General features: G+C 42.0%; 1 protein-coding gene across 1 annotated transcript in view; it reads right to left on the reverse strand.

Annotated features, from left to right (window-relative positions):
* The window catches only part of LOC134338322 (triadin-like), a 426,556-nt gene that overhangs the window by 46,186 nt on the left and 357,342 nt on the right, over nt 1-23,028 (reverse strand). The window contains exons 37-40 of the mRNA XM_063034074.1: nt 20,018-20,062; nt 5,954-5,980; nt 2,354-2,380; nt 2,008-2,031 (exon numbers count right to left, since the gene is read on the reverse strand). Of these exons, the coding sequence (XP_062890144.1) occupies nt 2,008-2,031; nt 2,354-2,380; nt 5,954-5,980; nt 20,018-20,062 (123 nt within the window). The remainder of the gene's footprint in view (nt 1-2,007; nt 2,032-2,353; nt 2,381-5,953; nt 5,981-20,017; nt 20,063-23,028) is intronic.

Below are 23,028 nucleotides of genomic sequence, written 5' to 3' on the forward strand. Positions count from 1 at the left end.
GTAGTGAATTGAGGCCTTGAATAGTTTGCATGAAAGGATTTCCAAAGCAGCACTTTAAACCTTGGTGCAAGATGTGGAAAGGAGGAATGAACCCCTCTATTCTTGGACAAAGTTGCCAAGAACATAACAGAGAAGACTGGGAGGCAGCTTGATGTATAGTACCATGCGTGTCCTCCTCCTTCCATTGCTGTGAGGTAGGTACGTCGTTTAGCCTGTCTCCTCAGTCTCCTTGTCCTCTGAAAGTCTAAAGGAGTGAGTACCAATATATACCTTGATGGGCACTTTGACTGAATTACAGAAATCTAACCTTAACCACAGCAGTTCCTGATTTTTTTCTGAAACTGTAATGTTCTTAAAAAATGAAATACAGAAATTTTCCATTGTATTGATCAAGAGTAAAATGGTGTACAACTAGAGTTAAGAAACATAGGGCCATCTTCCTGCTACTAATCACTGGCCTTTCTCCACAAGTGAAAGAACAGAAATGAGAAGAAATTTTTTTAGTCAGAGGGTGGTGAATCTATGGAATTTGTTGCCACGGGCAGCAGTGGAGGCCAAGTCATTGGGTGTATTTAAGGCAGAGATTGATAGGTATCTGAGTAGCCAGGGCATCAGAGGTTATGGTGAGAAGGCGGGGGAGTGGGACTAAATGGGAGAATGGATCAGCTCATGATAAAATGGCGGAGCAGACTCGAGGGGCCGAATGGCCAACTTCTGCTCCTTTGTCTTATGGTCTTATGGAAACATATGGCAGCTGCAAAAGCTTCACCTTCCAGTATGGTGGCATATTGATTGACATCATGACATGCTTACTTTGCCTGTTAACAACTGCATCGTACCTCGTACAGCTCCTTCCAACATGGCATAGAGAGCAATCATTCTAAGTAAGTATGAATGGGAATTGTGTATGAAGTTTTTATCTCCCTATAACTGGGTGCGATTGCACATAGCTTTACAGTTGTAAATGTGTCCCAAAGGGAGATATCATCATCTATCCCATTTAGTCCCAAAACACATCTGTTACCCAATTACTCAATAAATCAGTTCCTTCTTTTACAATCCTGCATCTTCGAGGGTGAATTAAAAACAAACATTAAAAACCTGCTGCTGAGATCACTTAGATTAAAGAAGAGAATATTTTTAGTTGCTGTTAAATTCTCCAGGATGTTGGTGAAGGAGGATCATACAGTCAAGCTTTTAATGTTACTTACTGAGCTACTGGTATGACAAAAGAGTACATGTTGTCAATGCCAGCATGAAAAGGAAAAAATCATTAGAATTCAAAGGCGGAATGACCACCTGAACAACAGTTTAAAACTTTGAACACTACTTTGAAGTATAAAAATAAAATCTATTTATTTGTCTTTGTTAGGTAAGCTGATTTTAAAAGGATAGCAAGTAGATCAATCGTAAAGCATTGTAAAAATTGCCAAAAACTCCATTACAAAAGAACAATTTGGCACTGATCATTAGCCTTTAAGAACTGTTATTTAAGTTCAATGTTTCACACCAGGTATAAATACTTACTTCAAAAACTCAGAACCAAAAATCATTTGAAGAATCCTAATATTAAGGACAAAGGGCTTACATTTCCCAATATGCTAGTGAAGAAGTGGTTCAGTTTTAATGCACAAGATTGTAAGGATGTAGCTAATCGAGTCAGTGCAGCAACACTGTTGAACTATTGCTGAGTAAAAAGCTTTCTCCCCAGGCTTAAGAAAACTGTAAATTAACGTTCTTTCCAAATAAATTGATTGTCATTAAACATGAGTGGATGGTTTTGGCATAGACTTGATGGGCCAAAGGGCCTGCTTCTGTGCTGTACTTTTCTATGACTCTGTGAGTAATGCATGACTTTCAATTTAATATGCAAATAGTTACACAAGTCAATGTAATATATAATCATAAATTGAACATAACTTTTGCATAAAGATGTTAACTGTAATTTAATAAAATTGCTTCATGTCTTTCAGATATTACAATAATGTTTAAAATGCATTTTTGTACCTGTTTTAGTTGTAGTCTTCACACCTAAAAGTAAAATGGCATATTTTAGTCAAAAGTAAATAGGTACAAAATACTTAATTTATATGAACATCAGAGCATAACAGTGAAAGATACCATAGCTGCCAGATTTTACTTTTCATATTATTGTAAAAAAAAATCAAGATATATAATTAGTCTTTCTTGTGAATTGCTGCTTTTATGATGTTGTGTCTGTGATGCTGCTGTAAGTAAGTTTTTCATTGCAGCTACACATACAGGAACTTGTGCATATGACAATAAACTTGATTTTAACTTTGCAAAATGAACTGCAAGCAAAACTTGAGTTTGTAATGTTGAATATACATACTTGCTGCTTTGGATGGAGAGAGTTTCTCTGGGAAAATAAGTCACAAGATGAAATATCTTCTTTGCCTTGACAAAGTAATTTTCTTTGGCTTCATAATATTTAACTGATTAAGATTTCTTTGGTTGATATAGTAAATTCTAAACAGGCAAGCATAAAATCCAAGAGCATAGCTTAAATCAAAATGATTATTTTCATGCACGCCATGCTTCAGAGAGATTAAATGAACAAAGTTGGTTAAAACGCATCTGAAGTATTGAAGTATTACAGAAAGTCACAAGTTTATCAGAAATACTGTTTTGGCTTATCTTTTAGTATAAAAGCTTTGTAGATTTCAAGTAACATATTAAATTGACAAGATATTTTAGAAGTAATCAGCGCCAGTTAGATTGTCAGGCGATCAGGTTTATTTACATAGGAATAGCGATAGACTATTCATCTCCTTGATCTTGTTCTGTCATTTAATGGGGATTATGGATGAACTTTGATCTAACTGCATATCTAGTGAACCAAAATCTAACAATTTCATATTTATAATTAACAATTAACTGAGCTCAATTACCATTTGCAGAAGGGTGCTCCAAACATCTACCACTCTTTGTATGTAGATTGCTGTCAGTTCTCATAAATCACTGCCAGTGGATATAACAGGATTATATCACTTTGCTTAAGATCTTGCTTCTAAACTTAATTTGACTACTCTAAAAAGTTAGTTGGTGTTTGTTCACTTTTATATTCATGCAATCACTTGAAAGGAGGGAAATGCCAAATTGATGAAATTCCTACCAATATTCAAGGAATACCATTTTGGAAAGTCCTCTCCAGAGTAAAAACTCATTTCATAAGTTCCAACTACCTTCTGTAAATAACGTTCAGCACTGCAAGAAACCCACTTTGGTCCATTTAAAACAATAATGCTATTTTTTCAGTTATATTCAAGTTATTAGTTTATTCAATGTGTTTTCAACCTTTGGTATAAAGAGTCAAGAAAGAGCTAATCTAAACAAGACATGACAAGGAAGTCCATATCAAGGGTTTCAGCCTGAAATGTTGACTGTACTCTTTTCTACAGATTCTGCCTGGCCTGTTGAGTTCCTCCAGCATTTTGTGAGTGTTGCTCACCATTACCAGGACAGGTACCATGACTTAGATTGTTTAATCTGCTTCATTATTTGTATCAAATTGAGGGATTCATGACTTTTTTTTTACAGAAAGTGCCTTAGAGACACCTGATGACATCCAATGAAAAGAACAACAGAGTGTCCACAGCACTGGGGTGTTTGGATCCATGATGATTAGTATCTGCAAAGAAACTCTTGGCTTTTGAGCCATGCAACATCAGGACTGTCATTATAGGAGTAACGGGGAAATCCTAGACTAACTAATCATAAATGGAAAGCATTCTTGGGAAGAAAACTCCACCACACCTCAAAAGATAACATTCTGCAGGCTTAACAGAAAACCCATGACCTAAACAACAGATAGAGAGGGGGGAGAGTACTGGAAATATGCCAAAGTACCAATAATCATGATACTTGGTGATTTTCAAGCATTTTCAGAACCATTTACAACTCACACACCCGAAACTATATCACACAGAGTCAAGAGCACCGGTGGATTCATCAAGGATATAAAGACTGGCAGCACTCCCTTTTGCCCTACCAAGAGAAAGATAGACTTGTGTAGAGGGCTTATATTGAAGCTTCACTAGATTGGTTCTTGGGGTGGGAAGTTTGTCTTTAAAGATTGTCTCTTTGAAACAAACAATATTCAGGGGGCTTAACAAAGTCTCACATTCGCTGAAGCCATTTCTTTTGAATAACCATCATCTTTACCTCTGGTAAGAATAGCCCAAATCATGCTCCTGAAACTACTATCCATTAACCATTTAATACCCAGGATATCTTGGACTTACCTATTAAAATATGAAAGTCAAAGATGAGCTGGAGGCCAGATGCAATCCTATCTAGCCCTATGCTCTCTCTCTCTGGAGTTACCACTGGATTCAATGCAGAGCATTGATCTGTTGGATAGAGTGGGCAGATATGCTTTGGATCTAGCCCCTTACTGTAATATTTCTATGGTGGTGTCTGAAAAGAAGATGCTGTCCAAGTTGCTTGCCATCTTGGACAATGTCTCCTACCCACTACATAATGTACTGGTTGGGCACAGGAGTACATTCAGCCAGAGACTCATTCCACCGAGATGCAACACAGAGTGTCATAGGAAGTCATTCCTGCCTGTGGCCATCAAACTTTACAGCTCCTCCCTTGGAGGGTCAGACACCCTGAGCCAATAGGCTGGTCCTGAACTTATTTCCTGGCATAATTTACATATTACTATTTAACTATTTATGGTTTTATTACTATTTAATTATTTATGGTGCAATCGTAACGAAAACCAATTTCCCCCGGGATCAATGAAGTATGACTATGACTATTTACTTAGTTAGTTATTATTTAGAGACACTGTATAGAGCAAGCCTTTTGTGGCCCAAGAAGTCATGCCAGACAACATCCTGCCAATTTAACACCAGCCTAATCACAGGACAATTTACAATGACCAATTCACCTTTTAATTCATATGACTTTGGACTGTGAGAGTAAATCTGGGGGTAAGTCAAGTGTTCATGGAGGGAACATAGAGACTCCGTACAAGTGGTGCCCGAGATGGACTCCAGGCTCCAGTGCCCTGAGCTGTAATAGCACAGTGCTAGCTACTTGGCTACCATGGCATGAGGGCGGAGTGGTGCATGAAGACGACCCTATTCATTTGCATGGGGGTCACTGGTCCTTTGATGGGTCTGTATTTGAGCCTTTCTGCAGCTTTTAATTATTTGCTGTTAATTGAATATTTATTAATAAACCTAGGTGGCACGCAGAATTGAACACAACTGAGCCCGTTGCATTCAAGGTGCCACTCATTCACTCTGTTGCTCTGTTGTTTTATTTCCACATTTTCCCATGATATTAATTAATTAAATAACTCAGTGGAACAAGTTTGCGAAAATCAAGTTGTACGCGCACTTGGATTTTGTTCCTCGTTCTTCTGTTTATCAATTAATTTTGATATTATAATATGTTTTCGCAATGTAGCTTTTTTTTTTGCACTCTACCAAATCAAGGTCTTCTTGAGTTTCCACCAGAATTAGAAAGGATGGGGAGAGAAACTACTTGGATATTCCCCCTTTGATCTGATAATTAGTTACAGTGCACCATACTCCCCTTTTCAACGCGACCCTGAACATCTGAGTCACCATGATAAATGCATTAATTATGGACAAAATGATAATATTCAGCAAAGGTTAATCAGCAATATTCCACATTGACATTGCGGCAAGGGCTATGAGTATTATCCGGGTGTATGTGGGATTTGTATAATTTTCTTAAATTTTGGATATCTGTCTCACAATTCAGTTCATGCCCCTAGATCCATTACAGCTTTATAAGCCTTGTCAGTCTGTTTATAAAATGCAATATTGAAAGCTAAAAAGCCATAATGAAGTTGAATAACAGAAGTCACATATATACACAAATGCGTGCATGTTAAGGAAGCATGTACATGCTTATAATTTGTAGGTCTGGTGCTTCCCGAACTACGTACGTGCTGCCTTTTGCTTTGTTGTAATGGCTGAAAATAAAAACCACACAATAAGCTGAATTAGACATTACTATAGATAAGAATGAGAGCTCTCAGGAGCTTTATTCCTTACCTTGGCTCTCAATCAGCTGAATATGAAGAGCAATCAATACAAGATTATTCAATGAAAAGGTATCACACCGATATATAAATGTGAATATATCTTTTGGCCTAGTTGCATAATGCAATATAAATGTCACATTTCAATGTGATTTCAACATAGCTAAACAAACAATGTACCTGATGTACAGCAATTATACTACAGTAATTCAGTGTAATTGCTATCTAGCAAGCTACTTATCAACTGCTCGTTAACTTGTTGGGCATATATTTTAAATATTTCTCTAGTAGACATATTGATAATGATACAATATTTATTCAAAGTAAAATATCCTATTAACAATTGCCACTGAATTGTATTCAGACTTATATAACTAGAAGTAGATTTGCAGCTACTTTTGGTGTACTCAATTTAGTGTTAAAACTAAATCATAAATCAACAAAAATGCGTGAGAATGCTACATCCCTGCTTCAGGAGGTGTCTGAGTGCCGTCTACACATTGTACATGAGCAGCAGGATCCAGACAGCCAGGAATTTTCGAGCAATTGAAAATCCGCCCCTTGCCTTTTTAGAATGCTAATGTGTGCAACTGGCTGTATATCTGCTGCTACTGAAATGTTATAACCATATACTATAGGCTGCAGGCAGGATTCCACAAAAAACACCTTTAGAAGTGTAGAGGTGTGAAATAATTCCGTACATTTGCTTTGATCTTTTTTCAATGAAATTTGCTCAGGTAGAGAGGTGGGGAAGGAATTTAGTACTCAGTTACAAAAGGACAACAACCAGGAGTGGAGGGAAGCAACACATACAGAAAGCAGGAGGAACTCAGCAGGTCAGGTAACAGCTATAGAAAAGAGTAAACAGTTGACATTTCAGGCTGTCCATTTTTCAAGAGTGAGGAGGAAGGGAGAAAGGTTGGCGGGGGGGGGGTCGGGGAAGCTGGAAGGTGATAGGTGAAGCCAGGTGAGTGAGAAAGGTCAAGGGCTGGAGAAGAAAGAATCTGATAGGAGAGGAGAGGGGACCATACACTGCTGCATGATCTGCTGAGTTTCTCCAGCGTTCTGTGTGTGTTGCTTTGGATTTTCAGCATCTGCAGACTGTCTCATGTTTGTGAAGAGAAGCACACTGGAAGGAATATAGGACTGAAGTAGTATTATCATTATCACCATAGAAACATAGAAACATAGAAAATAGGTGCAGGAGTAGGCCATTCGGCCCTTTGAGCCTGCACCGCCATTTATTATGATCATGGCTGATCATCCAACTCAGAACCCCGCCCCAGCCTTCCCTCCATACCCCCTGACCCCCGTAGCCACAAGGGCCATATCTAACTCCCTCTTAAATATAGCCAATGAACTGGCCTCAACAGTTTCCTGTGTTACGAGAATACACATAAAATTAAGATGTTTGCTGGCCTGGGCTAGCATCAGTGGCATCAGCAGTTGGTCTGCCACCTGCCCTCAGGGGAAGGAGAGATAAGGAACAATGGAGCAGCGTCTGGAGATGTGTAATGAAGGGATGTGGGAGGAAGAGCTGTCTGGAGCGGCTCCCCCCTTTGAACCCTGAACTGTTTGAAGTGATGGACAGGCGATACCCCAGCAGGGGGATAAAAAGGGACAGGTTCGCTAAGACAGACACACACGCCACCCGAGGTAACGAGACCCTGGAAGCGGTGCGCTTCTCACGAGTGGGTGAGAAGTACCGGACAACGACAAGGGTGGAAAGGTACGATCAGCGGGAACCCGGTGTGTGTCCGCCCTTGCCTGGGTGCCGGGTTCACTGCAGAGGATCGACCGCATCTGGAGGAGGGGTCACAGTCGGTGACCTCAGGTGACATCACCAAGGACCCGCCCAAAAGCTGTTTGTGAGCCATCTCGCTGGTCTGTGAGCCATCCCGCTGGTCTGTGAGTGAAGCAGTGTTCTGAATGATCAGTTGTTCCTATTCTGTCTCTCTTCCCCCACCTTGTCCATCGCCATGGCAACGATTACTGCGAACTGAACTACAAACTGGACTGAACTTTGAGTCATTTTGAAATTGGTCATTTACCCCTAGACAACGATAGAGCTTGATTGATGCTGTTATCTTAATTCTGTGCACATGTGTGGTTATCATTGTTGAATTGTTGCATTTATTATCCTTTCGATTACTGTGTTGCTTGTTTCTTTAATAAAACTTTCTTAGTTCTAGTACTCCAGACTCCAACTGAGTGATCCATTTCTGCTGGTTTGGCAACCCAGTTACGGGGTACGTAACATAAGTGGGGGCTCGTCCGGGATTTTGAACGCTAAATTTGGGACGGAGTAAATTGATTGGGTTAAAATTCCCGAAAGAAAGAAAAGACAAACAGCAGAAATGGAGGTTGAGGAATTTATAAAGGCGCCGACCTTGGAGGCATTAGAGGATGCCAGGAAATCGGAATTGATAGCTGTGGCAAAACGGGTGAATCTTGCTAAGGTGAAGTCGACAATGAGGAGAGAGGAGATACACAGAGCTATTGTAGAGCACTATGTATCTAAAGGTGTGTTTCCCCAAGGTGAGCTGGGGGAGGTGTCTATTGAAAAACCTGCTGGAGACGCGGTACAGGTACAGCTTGAAAAACTGAGACTCGAGCACGAGTTCCGGGTACGGCAGTTAGAAAGGCAGGAGAAAGAGAGAGAGTTAGAAAGGCAGGAGAAAGAGAGAGAGGTAGAAAGGCAGGAGAGGGACAGACAGTTGGAGAGAGAAGAGAGAGAGAGGGACAGACAGTTGGAGAGAGAAGAGAGAGAGAGGGACAGACAGTTGGAGAGAGAGGAGAAACAGAGGGAAAGGGAATTTGAGCTGGAGAAGTTAAAGATAAGGGCCGAGCAGGGGCTCGTGCCGAACCAAGGTGGAGGGTTCCGGGCGACCCAGGAGGTTAGGCTGGTTCCCCCATTTGACGATACCGATGTGGATCGGTACTTTCTCCATTTCGAAAAAGTGGCCATAAGTCAGGAATGGCCGAGGGATAAGTGGGTTGTCTTACTTCAGAGTGTACTGAAAGGGAAGGCCCAACAAGCTTACTCCGCTTTATCCGCGGAAGATGCCCAGAAGTATGAGGTGGTGAAGGAGGCCATCCTCAGGATTTATGAGTTGGTCCCGGAGGCATACCGGCAGAGGTTCCGGAATGCGAGGAAGCGGTGGGACCGCACGTATTTGGAGTTTGCTCGTGAGATGCAAACATATTGTGAGCGTTGGTGCGCCTCGAAAGGGGTAGAGGGGGATTATGACAGACTGCTGCAGCTGATTCTGATTGAGCAGTTTAAAGGTTGTGTCCCTGAGGGTATGAGACCCTACCTCGATGAGAAAGAGGCAGCCACGTTAGCCGCAACTGCTAAGTTAGCGGATGAGTATGCGTTGACGCATAAAATGAAGGTTGCCCCGAATAAAGGCTACCAGAAGGGTAGTCAGGACGGCGGGGAGAGTCCACCGGAAAAGTCAGAAAGTAAGCCGGGGACTAGTGAAAAGGATAAGGTAGACCGGGAGCAGTCTGGTAGGAAGTCTCCTGGGGTCGTCTGTTATAATTGTGGGAAAGTCGGACACTTTGCGTCCAGGTGCTTTGCCCCAAGGAAGGAGACGGGGAAAGGAAAAGCGGAAATTTTGAATGGCTGTATTGAGCTGTTAAGCGAACCGCTAGGGAAGGACAGGTCTGAAAAAGTCCAGGAAGGGCGCGAGAGGTTTATCTCGGCCGGACTGGTGTCAGTGAAGGAGAGGTTAAAACCAGTTCCAGTGCGGATCTGGAGAGACACGGGAGCGTGTCAGTCACTAATACTGAAGAGTGTATTAGAGTTTAGCTCAGAGACCCAGACTGGGGAGGTCAAGGTCAAAGGTGTTGGGGAAGGGACAGAGTCAGTCCCTTTGCACCAGATACATTTACAGAGCAACCTGGTCTCTGGACTAGTCACGATCGGGGTGAGGTCCGAATTACCGATGAAAGACGTGGAAGTCTTGCTCGGTAATGACATCGCCGGAGGAATCGTGTTCCCAGTCGTGAGATTGACGGGTCAGCCTGCCAGCATGGAGGCCCCGCCCGCGATGGTGAATTTGGCTGAAACATTTCTGCCAACCTTGTATGAGACAGGGTGTAGTGAGATAAGAGGTAGTGAGGGAGCTGGGACGGACGTAGCAGTAGCCAGGAAAGAAGTTGTGCAGACGCAGGAGCGAGACGAGGGGCTGATGGTTTTTGCCGAGACCGCTCTCTCTGACACAGCCTTGACAAGCTATTGTGCGGATGAGGAAGTGCTAAGGAAGAAAGGGAAATCAAGTACAGCATCCGCAGATGAGGAGTGGGGGGTGGTGCAAAAGAGTTATGGGGATGAGGTTTTTAACATGGCCCACGAGGTACCCCCCGGTGGACATTTTGCGGTGCTGGAGGAAACAGTTGGTGGAATCATGAAAGAGATTTACCGGCTGCCCAGGGGGAAAAATTTTATTGATCATGACCGACGCGAACTGGGACGGTCACCGGCTTTTGATATGCTAACAAACCTAGTCGGTGTTAGCGTGGAAATCAATGAAGCTAGGGGCCCCCTGATAAGAGGAAAAAACCATTTTGAAAAGATTAGGATGGGATCGGTCAGATGGGAGAAGGCTATTGTTTTGGCCAGGTCTACTGATAAGGTCTCTCCCTTAATCCCCGAACAAAGCGAATCTTTAGAAGGAGTAATTAAACGACTCGCACCCATGTGTTTGATTGTCCCGAGGAAATGCAAAGAACTGGGACGTTGGGTGATTGTGGTTACAATAGGGCGGCCAAGTAAACAACACCCATATTTTTTGAGTAATTCAGTGACTAAAGGGCTGATGAACACAGAGGTGTGTATTGGCAATTTAATACGGCTGTCTGAAGCCAGTTTGATAGTGAACCTTGAAAAAAATGAATTCGGCCACACGAGAGTCACTTACCTGGGAATTGTGGTGACACAGGGGCAGCTGGCAGTGATGCAAGCTACAGTGCAGGCTATCGCTGACCTCCCAACCCCGACAGACAAGAGGGCCCTCGGAAGGCTCTTGGAGATGGTGGGGTACTGCAGGAAGTTTTGCAATAACTCTGCGGTCAATACCCGTCCCCCTCCTACTAAGCCCTTGCGAGAGAAAATTGAGTCGGAATGGGACGACCCTTGTTGTTGTGGTCCGGGACAAAACCAAATGAGAGGTTACATTGGTCGCAATTCATCAGTGTTTTTGGCCACTATGAAGTTTGCTGAGTTGGAGCCTGGTCTAAGGGATTATTAATAACACGTGTAAAAGGAACAGAAAATGTGATGACTGTCTGTCAAGGTGTTGACAGCTTCAAATTCTCTGTATTAGCTAAATAACTGTTAAAGATGTATATTGTGTATGTATCAGATAATGTAGTCATGTTTGTAATTTTTACCTCCCGGTAAAAATCCTTAAAGGGGGGAAGTGTTACGAGAATACACATAAAATTAAGATATTTGCTGGCCTGGGCTAGCATCAGTGGCATCAGCAGTTGGTCTGCCACCTGCCCTCAGGGGAAGGAGAGATAAGGAACAATGGAGCAGCGTCTGGAGATGTGTAATGAAGGGACGTGGGAGGGAGAGAGCTGTCTGGAGCGGCTCCCCCTTTGAACCCTGAGCTCTTTGAAGTGATGGACAGGCGATACCCCAGCAGGGGGATAAAAAGGGACAGGTTCGCTAAGACAGACACACACGCCACCCGAGGTAACGAGACCCTGGAAGCGGTGCGCTTCTCACGAGTGGGTGAGAAGTACCGGACAACGACAAGGGTGGAAAGGTATGATCAGCGGGAACCCGGTGTGTGTCCGCCCTTGCCTGGGTGCCGGGTTCACTGCAGAGGATCGACCGCATCTGGAGGAGGGGTCACAGTCGGTGACCTCAGGTGACATCACCAAGGACCTGCCCAAAAGCTGTTTGTGAGCCATCTCGCTGGTCTGTGAGCCATCCCGCTGGTCTGTGAGTGAAGCAGTGTTCTGAATGATCAGTTGTTCCTATTCTGTCTCTCTTCCCCCACCTTGTCCATCGCCATGGCAACGATTACTGCGAACTGAACTACAAACTGGACTGAACTTTGAGTCATTTTGAAATTGGTCATTTACCCCTAGACAACGATAGAGCTTGATTGATGCTGTTATCTTAATTCTGTGCACATGTGTGGTTATCATTGTTGAATTGTTGCATTTATTATCCTTTCGATTACTGTGTTGCTTGTTTCTTTAATAAAACTTTCTTAGTTCTAGTACTCCAGACTCCAACTGAGTGATCCATTTCTGCTGGTTTGGCAACCCAGTTACGGGGTACGTAACACCTGTGGCAGAGAATTCCACAGATTCACCACTCTCTGTGTGAAGAAGTTTTTCCTAATCTCGGTCCTAAAAGGCTTCCCCTCTATCCTCAAACTGTGACCCCTTGTTCTGGACTTCCCCAACATCGGGAACAATCTTCCTGCATCTAGCCTGTCCAATCCCTTTAGGATCTTATACGTTTCAATCAGATCCCCCCTCAATCTTCTAAATTCCAACGAGTACAAGCCCAATTCATCCAGTCTTTCTTCATATGAAAGTCCCGCCATCCCAGGAATCAATCTGGTGAACCTTCTTTGTACTCCCTCTATGGCAAAGATGTCTTTCCTCAGATTAGGGGACCAAAACTGCACACAATACTCCAGGTGTGGTCTCACCAAGGCCTTGTACAACTGCAGTAGTACCTCCCTGCTCCTGTACTCGAATCCTCTCGCTATAAATGCTAGCATACCATTCGCCTTTTTCACCGCCTGCTGTACCTGCATGCCCACTTTCAATGACTGGTGTATAATGACACCCAGGTCTCGTTGCACCTCCCCTTTTCCTAATCGGCCACCATTCAGATAATAATCTGTTTTCCTATTTTTGCCACCAAAGTGGATAACTTCACATTTATCCACATTAAATTGCATCTGCCATGAATTTGCCCACTCACCCAACCTATCCAAGTAACCCTGCATCCTCTTAGCATCCTCCTCAGTGCTAACACTGCCACCCAGCTTCGTGTCATCCGCAAACTTGGAGATGCTGCATTTAATTCCCTCATCCAAGTCATTAATATATATTGTAAACAACTGGGGTCCCAGCACTGAGCCTTGCGGTACCCCACTAGTCACCGCCTGCCGTTCTGAAAAGGTCCCGGTTATTCCCACTCTTTGCTTCCTGTCTGCTAACCAATTCTCCACCCACACCAATACCTTACCCCCAATACCGTGTGCTTTAAGTTTTCACACTAATCTCCTGTGTGGGACCTTGTCAAAAGCCTTTTGAAAATCCAAATATACCACATCCACTGGTTCTCCCCTATCCACTCTACTAGTTACATCCTCAAAAAATTCTATGAGATTCGTCAGACATGATTTTCCTTTCACAAATCCATGCTGACTTTGTCCGATCATTTCACTGCTTTCCAAATGTGCTGTTATCACATCCTTGATAACTGACTCCAGCAGTTTCCCCACCACCGACGTTAGGCTAACCGTTCTATAATTCCCCGGTTTCTCTCTCCCTCCTTTTTTAAAAAGTGGGGTTACATTAGCCACCCTCCAATCCTCAGGAACTAGTCCAGAATCTAACGAGTTTTGAAAAATTATCACTAATGCATCCACTATTTCTTGGGCTACTTCTTTAAGCACTCTAGGATGCAGACCATCTGGCCCTGGGGATTTATCTGCCTTCAATCCCTTCAATTTACCTAACACCACTTCCCTACTAACATGTATTTCGCTCAGTTCCTCCATCCCACTGGACCCTCTGTCCCTTACTATTTCTGGAAGATTATTTATGTCCTCCTTAGTGAAGACAGAACCAAAGTAACTATTCAATTGGTCTGCCATGTCCTTGCTCCCCATAATCAATTCACCTGTTTCTGTCTGCAGGGGACCTACATTTGTCTTTACCAGTCTTTTCCTTTTTACATATCTATAAAAGCTTTTACAGTCGGTTTTTATGTTCCCTGCCAGTTTTCTCTCATAATCTTTTTTCCCCTTCCTAATTAAGCCCTTTGTCCTCCTCTGCTGAACTCTGAATTTCTCCCAGTCCTCAGGTGAGCCACTTTCTCTGGCTAATTTGTATGCTTCTTCTTTGGAATTGATACTATCCCTAATTTCTCTTGTCAGCCACGGGTGCACTACCTTCCTTGATTTATTCTTTTGCCAAACTGGGATGAACAATTGTTGTAGTTCATCCATGCAACCTTTAAATGCTTGCCATTGTATATCCACCGTCAATCCTTTAAGTGTCATTTGCCAGTCTATCTTAGCTAATTCACGTCTCATACCTTCAAAGTTACCCCTCTTTAAGTTCAGAACCTTTGTTTCTGAATTAACTATGTCACTCTCCATCTTAATGAAGAATTTCACCATATTATGGTCACTCTTACCCAAGGGGCCTTTCACGACAAGATCGCTAATTAACCCTTCCTCATTGCTCAAAACCCAGTCCAGAATAGCCTGCTCTCTAGTTGGTTCCTCGACACGTTGGTTCAAGAAACCATCCCGCATACATTCCAAGAAATCCTCTTCCTCAGCACCTTTACCAATTTGGTTCACCCAGTCTACATGTAGATTGAAGTCACCCATTATAACTGCTGTTCCTTTATTGCACACATTTCTAATTTCCTGTTTAATACCATCTCCGACCTCACTACTACTGTTAGATGGCCTGTACACAACTCCTACCAGTGTCTTCTGCCCCTTGGTGTTACGCAGCTCTACCCATATCGATTCCACATCTTCCTGGCTTATGTCCTTCCTTTCTATTGTGTTAATCTCTTCTTTAACCAGCAACGCCACCCCACCTCCCCTTCCTTCATGTCTATTCCTCCTGAATATTGAATATCCCTGAACGTTGAGCTCCCATCCCTGGTCACCCTGGAGCCATGTCTCTGTGATCCCAACTATATCATAATCATTAATAACAATCTGCACTTTCAATTCATCCACCTTATTACGAATGCTCCTTGCATTGACACATAAAGCCTTCAGGCACTCTTTTCCAACTCTCTTAACCCTTATACAATTATGTTGAAAAGTGGCCCTTTTTAATGCTTGCCCTGGATTTGTCGGCCTGCCACTTTTACTTTTCTCCTTTGTACTTTTTGCTTCTACACTCACTTTACACCCCTCTGTCTCTCTGCACTGGTTCCCATCATTATGTGCTGCCTTGTATGACGTGGGCGATCCCGGTCTCTGACCATGATTGTCCTTGGCATATTTTTCCATGGAATTGGTTTGCCATCGCTGCATTCTGGGCAGTGTCTTTACAAAACAGGTGATCCCAGCCATTATCAGTACTCTCCAGAGCTAGCCTGCCTGACGTAGTGGTTGTATAAGCAGGAGTGGTTATATGCACCAGCTGCTCATACAACCATCCACCAGCTGATCCTATGTCTTCACATGCCCTTGATCGGGGGCTAAGCAGGTGCTACACTTTGACATAGGGTGACCTGCAGGCTAGCAGGGGGAAGAACACCTTACACCTCCTTTGGTAGAAACGTATCTTCACACCGTGATGTATTTTTAATTCAGGTTTCTGGATCAGGTCGTAGCTGGTTATTGACTACAGTATATGGACTATTTCTAGTTGTGCTTCAAGAAAGTGAATAAGGTTGTGACAATAGAGGGTTTTGTTGGGTCATTTTTAAGAATCAGGAGTCACATAGAAGTCCAACTAGGTAAAGTGTCAAATTTTTTTTTACAACAGTTCTGTTTCTGTTACAGTCATCATTTTACATTTTTAAGATAGTTATTTGAGGTTACAGAGCTTGGGAAGGATGAATCCATGGAGAGATTTTTTAAAATTAAAGAATGGAATTTTAAAACGGCAGAACATTAGCATACCTATTAGTGCATCGCTTTATAGTGCCAGTGAACTGGATTGAGTTCCTGCCACTGTCTGTAAGGAGTTTGAATGTTCTCCCCATGACCATGTGGGTTTCCTCCCATATTCCAAAGACACATGGGTTAGTAGATTAATTGGTTACATGGGTGTAATTGGGTGGTGTGAGCTTGTAGGGCCAGAAGGACCTGCTACCATGTTGTATCTCTAACAAGAAAATTTCCAAACTGGTGTAGGTAAGCAAACATGGTGATGATGGAAGAGCTCAATAATGCAAGTTAGGGCATAGGCTGAAATGTTTTTGATTATTTGGCTGTAGAGTGGGAAATGAATTGTATTGCTTGAAGTTGAACACCGAAATGGCATGGATGAACATTTCACCAGGAGATGAATGAGGACGAGTTGAGGTTGGATTTGATGTCGATGGCTTTGAGATGGAAATGGATTCCATACTCAGGTAGGCATTCTATATGGTGCTATCAGTTTGAATAATCTAATTCAAGTTCAGTAAATGGCAAAGAGTTTGAAGGAACCAGAACTAAGAGAACAGGAATTATTGTGGGGATGAAAGCCCATGTTTTCAGTTTTCCAAATGTGAGGAAATATTTGCTTATCCAACTGTGGACCTTAGACAAGAAACACATCAATTCCAATGCAGTAGAAGGATTGAGGAGGATGATGAGTTATGGTTGGATGTTATGTAGAATGCAGTGATCTCACATTTGTGATGGAAAGTCCAAGCCAAGTTATAAGGTTGTACATCTCCAAATGCTCCAGTGAAGAAGCTTGTAAATGCATCAATGTTAAATGCAATATGTAAAATAATAACCAAATTTATAATCATAGAGTTATTCTTGTATCTGTTCCTTTAATATACAGTAAAACTGAAACACCATTGATGATAGAAATTGTCACAGACAATAAGCATCTCTTTTGCCTGGAGAGTCAAAATTGCTCTTTGCTCTGCAGAATGTCATGCATACTGCCACTGCCAAAAAAATTAGCCCTGGGCTCAGATGTAATCAGAACTTTTGTTTTCATTTGGCTTAACCCATGCAGACTGGAGGGAAGGTCAACTTTAAATTTTCAAGCGTGTTTTTTTTTGCAATCAAGCCCAGGTCAGGTCTGTTCATGGATCTTTCTGAAGGAAACAGAGTGGAATTTACAGAGGTGATGGTTCTGATTGTGAGGGATCTGCATATTGGGGATGCTGGATAACTGGGAAACTGAAAATCAAGTTCATGTTCAAGTTCCAGTTGAATTCTCATTCCACCATGATCATGAATACAATACAACAAAACAGAGTTTATCTCGGACCAAGGTGCAAAACACAGTACCAATAGCATGCAGCATATATAACACATATAAATACAATAGCAGAAAAATATACAGTTACAAAATCAACTAAAAAAAATAATAACAGAGTCCAAGTCCCTGAGTGTCATGGCCTGTAGATTGCTGATGCATGGGTGTTGTTCTGGAGTCTCCTTTGCACAAGAACAAGCCTGCAGCAGTTCCTCGTTTTGCACAAGTGCAGCTGCAGGAGAACGTAATCCAGCTTGCCATCTACCAAGCAAACACTAGAGGACAGCGTTGATGGGCAGGGCCATCCCCTCACCCCTGTCCAGAACCTAGTGGCACACAGCCAGTGCCCAGTGGCTGCAACAGGCAACCCTGAGGAATGAGGGCCTGGTCGGCATGACAACCAAGGCAGCACAGCTCCCCCGCCATCAGTCCTGTCAATGAACCAGCGAACTGGACTCGCAGCATTCTACATTACCGATGTCAAACAGGGTCTCGCGATCGCAGTAAGATTCGTTTGTCGGACTTCGCACCGCCTCTGACGCCTTCGCTCCTGGGTGGCTGAAGCAGGCTGCAACACGATGCGCAACAAGATGTGTTCAGAGGAGGATCGGGTATCAATACTGGGACCACTGATTTATTAATAACTTGGATGCACAGAACAGAAGTACAAGTAATACTAGTGATTCAAAAAAAAGTAATTCAAAGCATGAAACATTGGTAGGAAGAATGTGGAGGGGTAATACAAATTAGAATGACCTCATTTAAAACCAGAGCAAGTACAAAGATTATTAGTGCAAAAAAAAAGAAGGCTGCAGGGTGGGTTAAGGGAGTTATTAATAAAAGCATGCGGGATCTTGGGCTTTTTAGCAGAAATATATGGAGACAAGATGGAGGAGGATGGCACTTGAACCTTTATAAAATATTGCTTTATCCACAACTAGTATAATGTCCATTTCTGGATGCAACACTCAGGAGAGATGAAAAGGCATTATAAAGGCTTTAGAAAGGACTTACTGAAGCCATTTCAGAGACAATGGATTTTCATTCTACGGATAGGCTGGTGAAACTGGAGTTGTTCTTCATAGAACAAAGGGGGGCTTCTAACAGAGAGACAACAAGGGAACTGTGTAGAGAAACTGTTCCCATAAGAAGAAGGGTCAAAGACAGGAGGTGGATAATAAAAAGTAACTGACAAGAATATGTTTGTTTTTTGCATAGCATGTGGGTAGAGTCTAGAATGCACTGCTGAGGTAATTATGAAGCCAGACTCAATTGCAGTGCTTAGAAGGGAGCTTGAACTGAGGAATATCTGAAGGGGAAAGATTTTACAGAGGACAGAGGTGTTCTTACATTTGAGCCAGTTCAAACTTGATGGAGCAAATGGCTTTTTTTCTGTGCAATAAACCTTATGTGATTCTCTGGGAAGATAAATTCTGAATCTGTTCACTTGAGTACCCAAACAACGAGGTAACAATTACATTATGACATTTTTGCAGACATGGAAGTAAGTGCTCTTTTTAACTTAACTCAGCCTACTTGAAATATGTAGGGTGTTGCCTTTGATAAATATAGAGCAAGCATTAGACCTTATACATGATGAAGTATTTTCATTTAGAAAGGTCCTTAAATGGTTCCAACAATATAAATAGATAGGCAGATGCCTGTGGAAGGATACCCAGGTAGAAATTGTTAGAAAGCCTTGAGAAGATTGCAGAGATTTGGCTGTTGTGAATCACACCACTTTCAGGACTTTCCTGATAGTTTCTAGGACAACATTTCTGCTGAGAGTTTTTGTCCTTTATACTGAAACCAGGCCAAGTGCATTAGTGGAGACCAGCATTTCCCAGTGACACAATTAATTGCAGATTTTCAGCACTTTTTTTTATGCCTTGAGAACATGTTGCTCTATTAAGATCATGAACTGCGTCATAGATTTTTAAAAATGTTTCTACATATTGGGCAGGTGGGGCTCAACAGCCTTGGTCGGCAGCCCGTCCAGGAGAAGGAGAACTCTGATTTTAAACCTCCGCTGCCTTGCAGCCAGACCCACCCATGGGAAAGGCTTCGGGAGTAAACCCCGAGGAAGAAATCTGGAGCCAGGGTCCCTACGGCAGTTTGATGTTTTTACAACTTCACTCTGGTAACCTCTGCGACGACACTGGTGCCAAACTGTATTGGTGCTGCCCTTCCCTTGGACTACATCAGTGGCATGGAGAGAGGGAACCTGCTGCATGAACGACAGCCGGTCCTTCAAATCTTCCCACCCATACTTGTGCCCTGGAGAGGACACAGTACAACAGAGGCGCAAACCCGTGATCCCCTGGGATCGACGGCTGCCTGTCCACTTGTATATATAATATGTCTACCTTCGTTCATCAATACCAATCGCTTCTATTGTTCAAGGACTATCGGTTTGTAGTGAGACCACGGGGCACATCTTTTTCCTCTGCGATGACATTGAGAATGATTGTAATTGGTATCTGTGCAATGATACACCTGGTAGTCCTATAATTTTGATACTTACTTGGTTTTACGTATATATCACCTGGAGCGTTATTATCAAACATTTCTTAAATCGTTTTTTCAAGATAATTCCATACATATAAACATGAATTTAACAAGTCTAATCTAAATTTTCTTTCTATTGCTCGCAGAAACAAATTATCATACAGAGTGTTAGACATGGTGACACATGTATCCCCTGAGATGCAAAGTGCTCACGTATTTTTAGCAGTGGAGGAAGGGAGAGCTGTGAAACTAAAAACATAGGTCTGTATCTTGTTAGTTAAATCTTTCCCTTACCTTTCTCTGTAGATTTTCGTTTCACATGCTTCATCATTTCTGCCTCTAAACACAAAGAAATTTAAAATAAGTTCAATACACATCATATTATTCTCCATTAATAGGAACCAGATATATTCTTTCAATGGTTACTCCATACATTTGGGTATATACACCCAATGGCCACTTTATTAGGTACATGAGGTACCTAATAAAGTGTCTACTGAGTGTATATTCACAGTCTGCTGCTGCCGTAGCCAATCCACTTCAAGGTTTGACATGGTGTGCATTCAGAGCTGTTCTTCTATACAGCACTGTTGTAGCACATGCTTATTTGAGTTACTGTTGTTTTTCTGTCAGATTGACATTTGAACCAGTCTGGCAATTCTCCTCTGATCTCTTTCATTAGCAAGACAATTTTGCCCTCACTGGATGTGTTCTTTTTTTTTTGCTCTGTTCGGGATTGTGCATGAAAATCCAAGGAGATCAGTAGTTTCTGAAATACTCAAACCAACCCATCTGGCACCAACAATCATTCCATCATTAAAGTCACTTAGATCAATTTTCTTCCCCATTTGCTCTGTTCATCAACTGAAACTATCGACCATATCTGCATGCTTTTATGCATTGAGTGCTGCCACGTGATTGGCTGATTAGATATTTGCATTAACGTACAGCTGTACAGACGTGACTATTGAGTGTACAAATGCAATAAATAGCAAACTGTACATGGAATGGCTCCATCTCCAAAAAAGAATGTACATTGTGTGCATTCACAATTTATTTTGATTAAAGTTTCAATACAATAATAGGTACTTCCTGTTCCTAATAAAGTGGCAACTGAGTGTATGGACTCCACAACCCAGGACACGCCCTCTTCACATTGTCACCATCAGGAAGGAGGTACGGAAGTCTGATTCAGGAACAGCTTCTTCCCCTCTTCCATCCATTTCAGAATGGACATTGAACCCGTGACCAACACCTCACTACTTTTTTGTTTCTGTTTTTGCACTACTTAATCTAAGTATTTAACTATATATATTTAGTGTAATTCGGTTTTTTTCCATATCTAACAAGTATTGCATTGTACTGCTGCCATAAAGTTAACAAATTATATGGTATATACTGTTGATATTAATCTGATTCTGACTCTGAATTCAAAGTGGAGATGAACATGGGTAATCATGTTACCATACACCAAGAAATTACCTGGGAAATCACTTGGATTCCAATGTCATTTTTTTCTCTTAATTCCTAATTACAGTTTGTACATCTTTGTTGTTCTTTTTCGCTCCTTGTGCTTAAGACTAATAACCATCTACCAGTTGCTGGAAATAACAAGGTTCTTGGGAATATGTACGTTTTGCTTTGGGTAGTTTTGACTGGCTACATTTTTCAGTGTATTTCCATCTGAAATAGCCATTTTTTATCTTGACACTGCCTTCAGGTTGTTGGATAGACTGTCTGTCAGTGCTACTGTCAGTACCTTGTGTGACAGTAACTGCCAGCGGGAGACTTGCAGTACCTCTCAGTCCCACCTAACCACAGATCTCACATTCCAGTGTGAAGTGTGGTTATCTCTGTAATGCATGGATCTAATTCTTTTAGAGCAATGCCTCCCCTTAACACTAATCATGGACTGATAACTTACCTATGTGCTTTGATCTGTTGTCTATGCATGTGCATTGACCTCTCTCTGTCTCTCTCTCTCTGCAACATGAATATACCAGTTAACCTCATCTCCCACTTTTGTGCTTTTATTTATTTGATATATAGTTGTACAGACACAAAAAATTGGTGATGTGCATGAACCTGAATGTCAGCAAACATCACCAACTGCCCCAACGACAGGCTTTGGAATGCAGAGAGACAGGGAGAGGAAAGAGTTAAACAGTATGGAGAAGGCGGTCATTGATCCTAACAAAGGGATGTGTGAGTAACTGCATAGTACCCAGTGAAAGATGCACAACTTGCAACGTTAATAACTTGATGATGGCCTTGGTTGGGAAAGTTGACGAATTTGATAGTGCTAATGAGGACTGGGAATTGTATATGGAACACGCACAACACGCTTGAGGAACTCAGCAGGTCGGGCAGCATCCGTGGAAACGAAAGTCAACACTTCGGGCCGAGTCCCTTCGTCAGGACAATATACTTCTCCATAGAGGGTTGAACTGTATTGCAAAGTGAATGAGGAAAAGAAAGTATCCACACTTCTTAGATTAATGGGTGCTAAAATGTACAGGCTTTTATGCAACTTAGTAACTCCTGAAAAGCCAGCAAGCAAGGCAGTCAACAGAATTGTTACTATTTTACAAAATCACTTGAGCCTTAAACCACTGGTAGTAGCTGAAATTTAGATTTAACAAAAGGAACAAAAGGATGAAAGACTTTCTAAATTCATTGCAGAACTGTGCAAACTTCCCCAATACTGTGACTTCAGAGATGGATGTTCTGATGCATTAAGGGATAGGCTTGTATGTGGCATGCATAGTCAAAGCATTCAAAAAAAGCTAGTGTTAGAAAGAGACCTAACCTTATAACAGGCATTGACCATTGCAATATCGTTAGAGACTGCAGCAAAGGATAGAACAGAACTACAGAAAAAGAGGTTAGAATGTGAAATGCACAAAATGTCCCTGAATGCTGCAAAAAACCAAACATGTTATCAATATGGAAAATCCTCCCAAAATCCTCCCAAAGAGCAAGTTTGCAGAAATTGTCACAGACAAGGTCACATAGACAAAGTGTGCAAGTCAGACAAAAAGCACAATAAAAGAGAAAAACCATACAGAATGAAAAGTTTCAAACACAAAACTAAACAAATGTGAAACTGAATCAGACAACACTGAGTCTGACAAAGGTGAGCTGTCATACCTAGAACTGCATGGCATGACTGCAGCAGATCACAAGATTATATGGATCACATAAATATGTTGGGTGTAAAACTGAAAATGAAGAGCACCTCCAGAACCTTGGTAAAGTGCTTACTGAGCTGAGTGAGTATGGTCTGCATGCAAAGAGAGAGAAAT

Source organism: Mobula hypostoma, chromosome 2, assembly GCF_963921235.1.
Source record: "Mobula hypostoma chromosome 2, sMobHyp1.1, whole genome shotgun sequence".
In the NCBI taxonomy this organism is placed as follows: Eukaryota; Metazoa; Chordata; class Chondrichthyes; order Myliobatiformes; family Myliobatidae; genus Mobula; species Mobula hypostoma.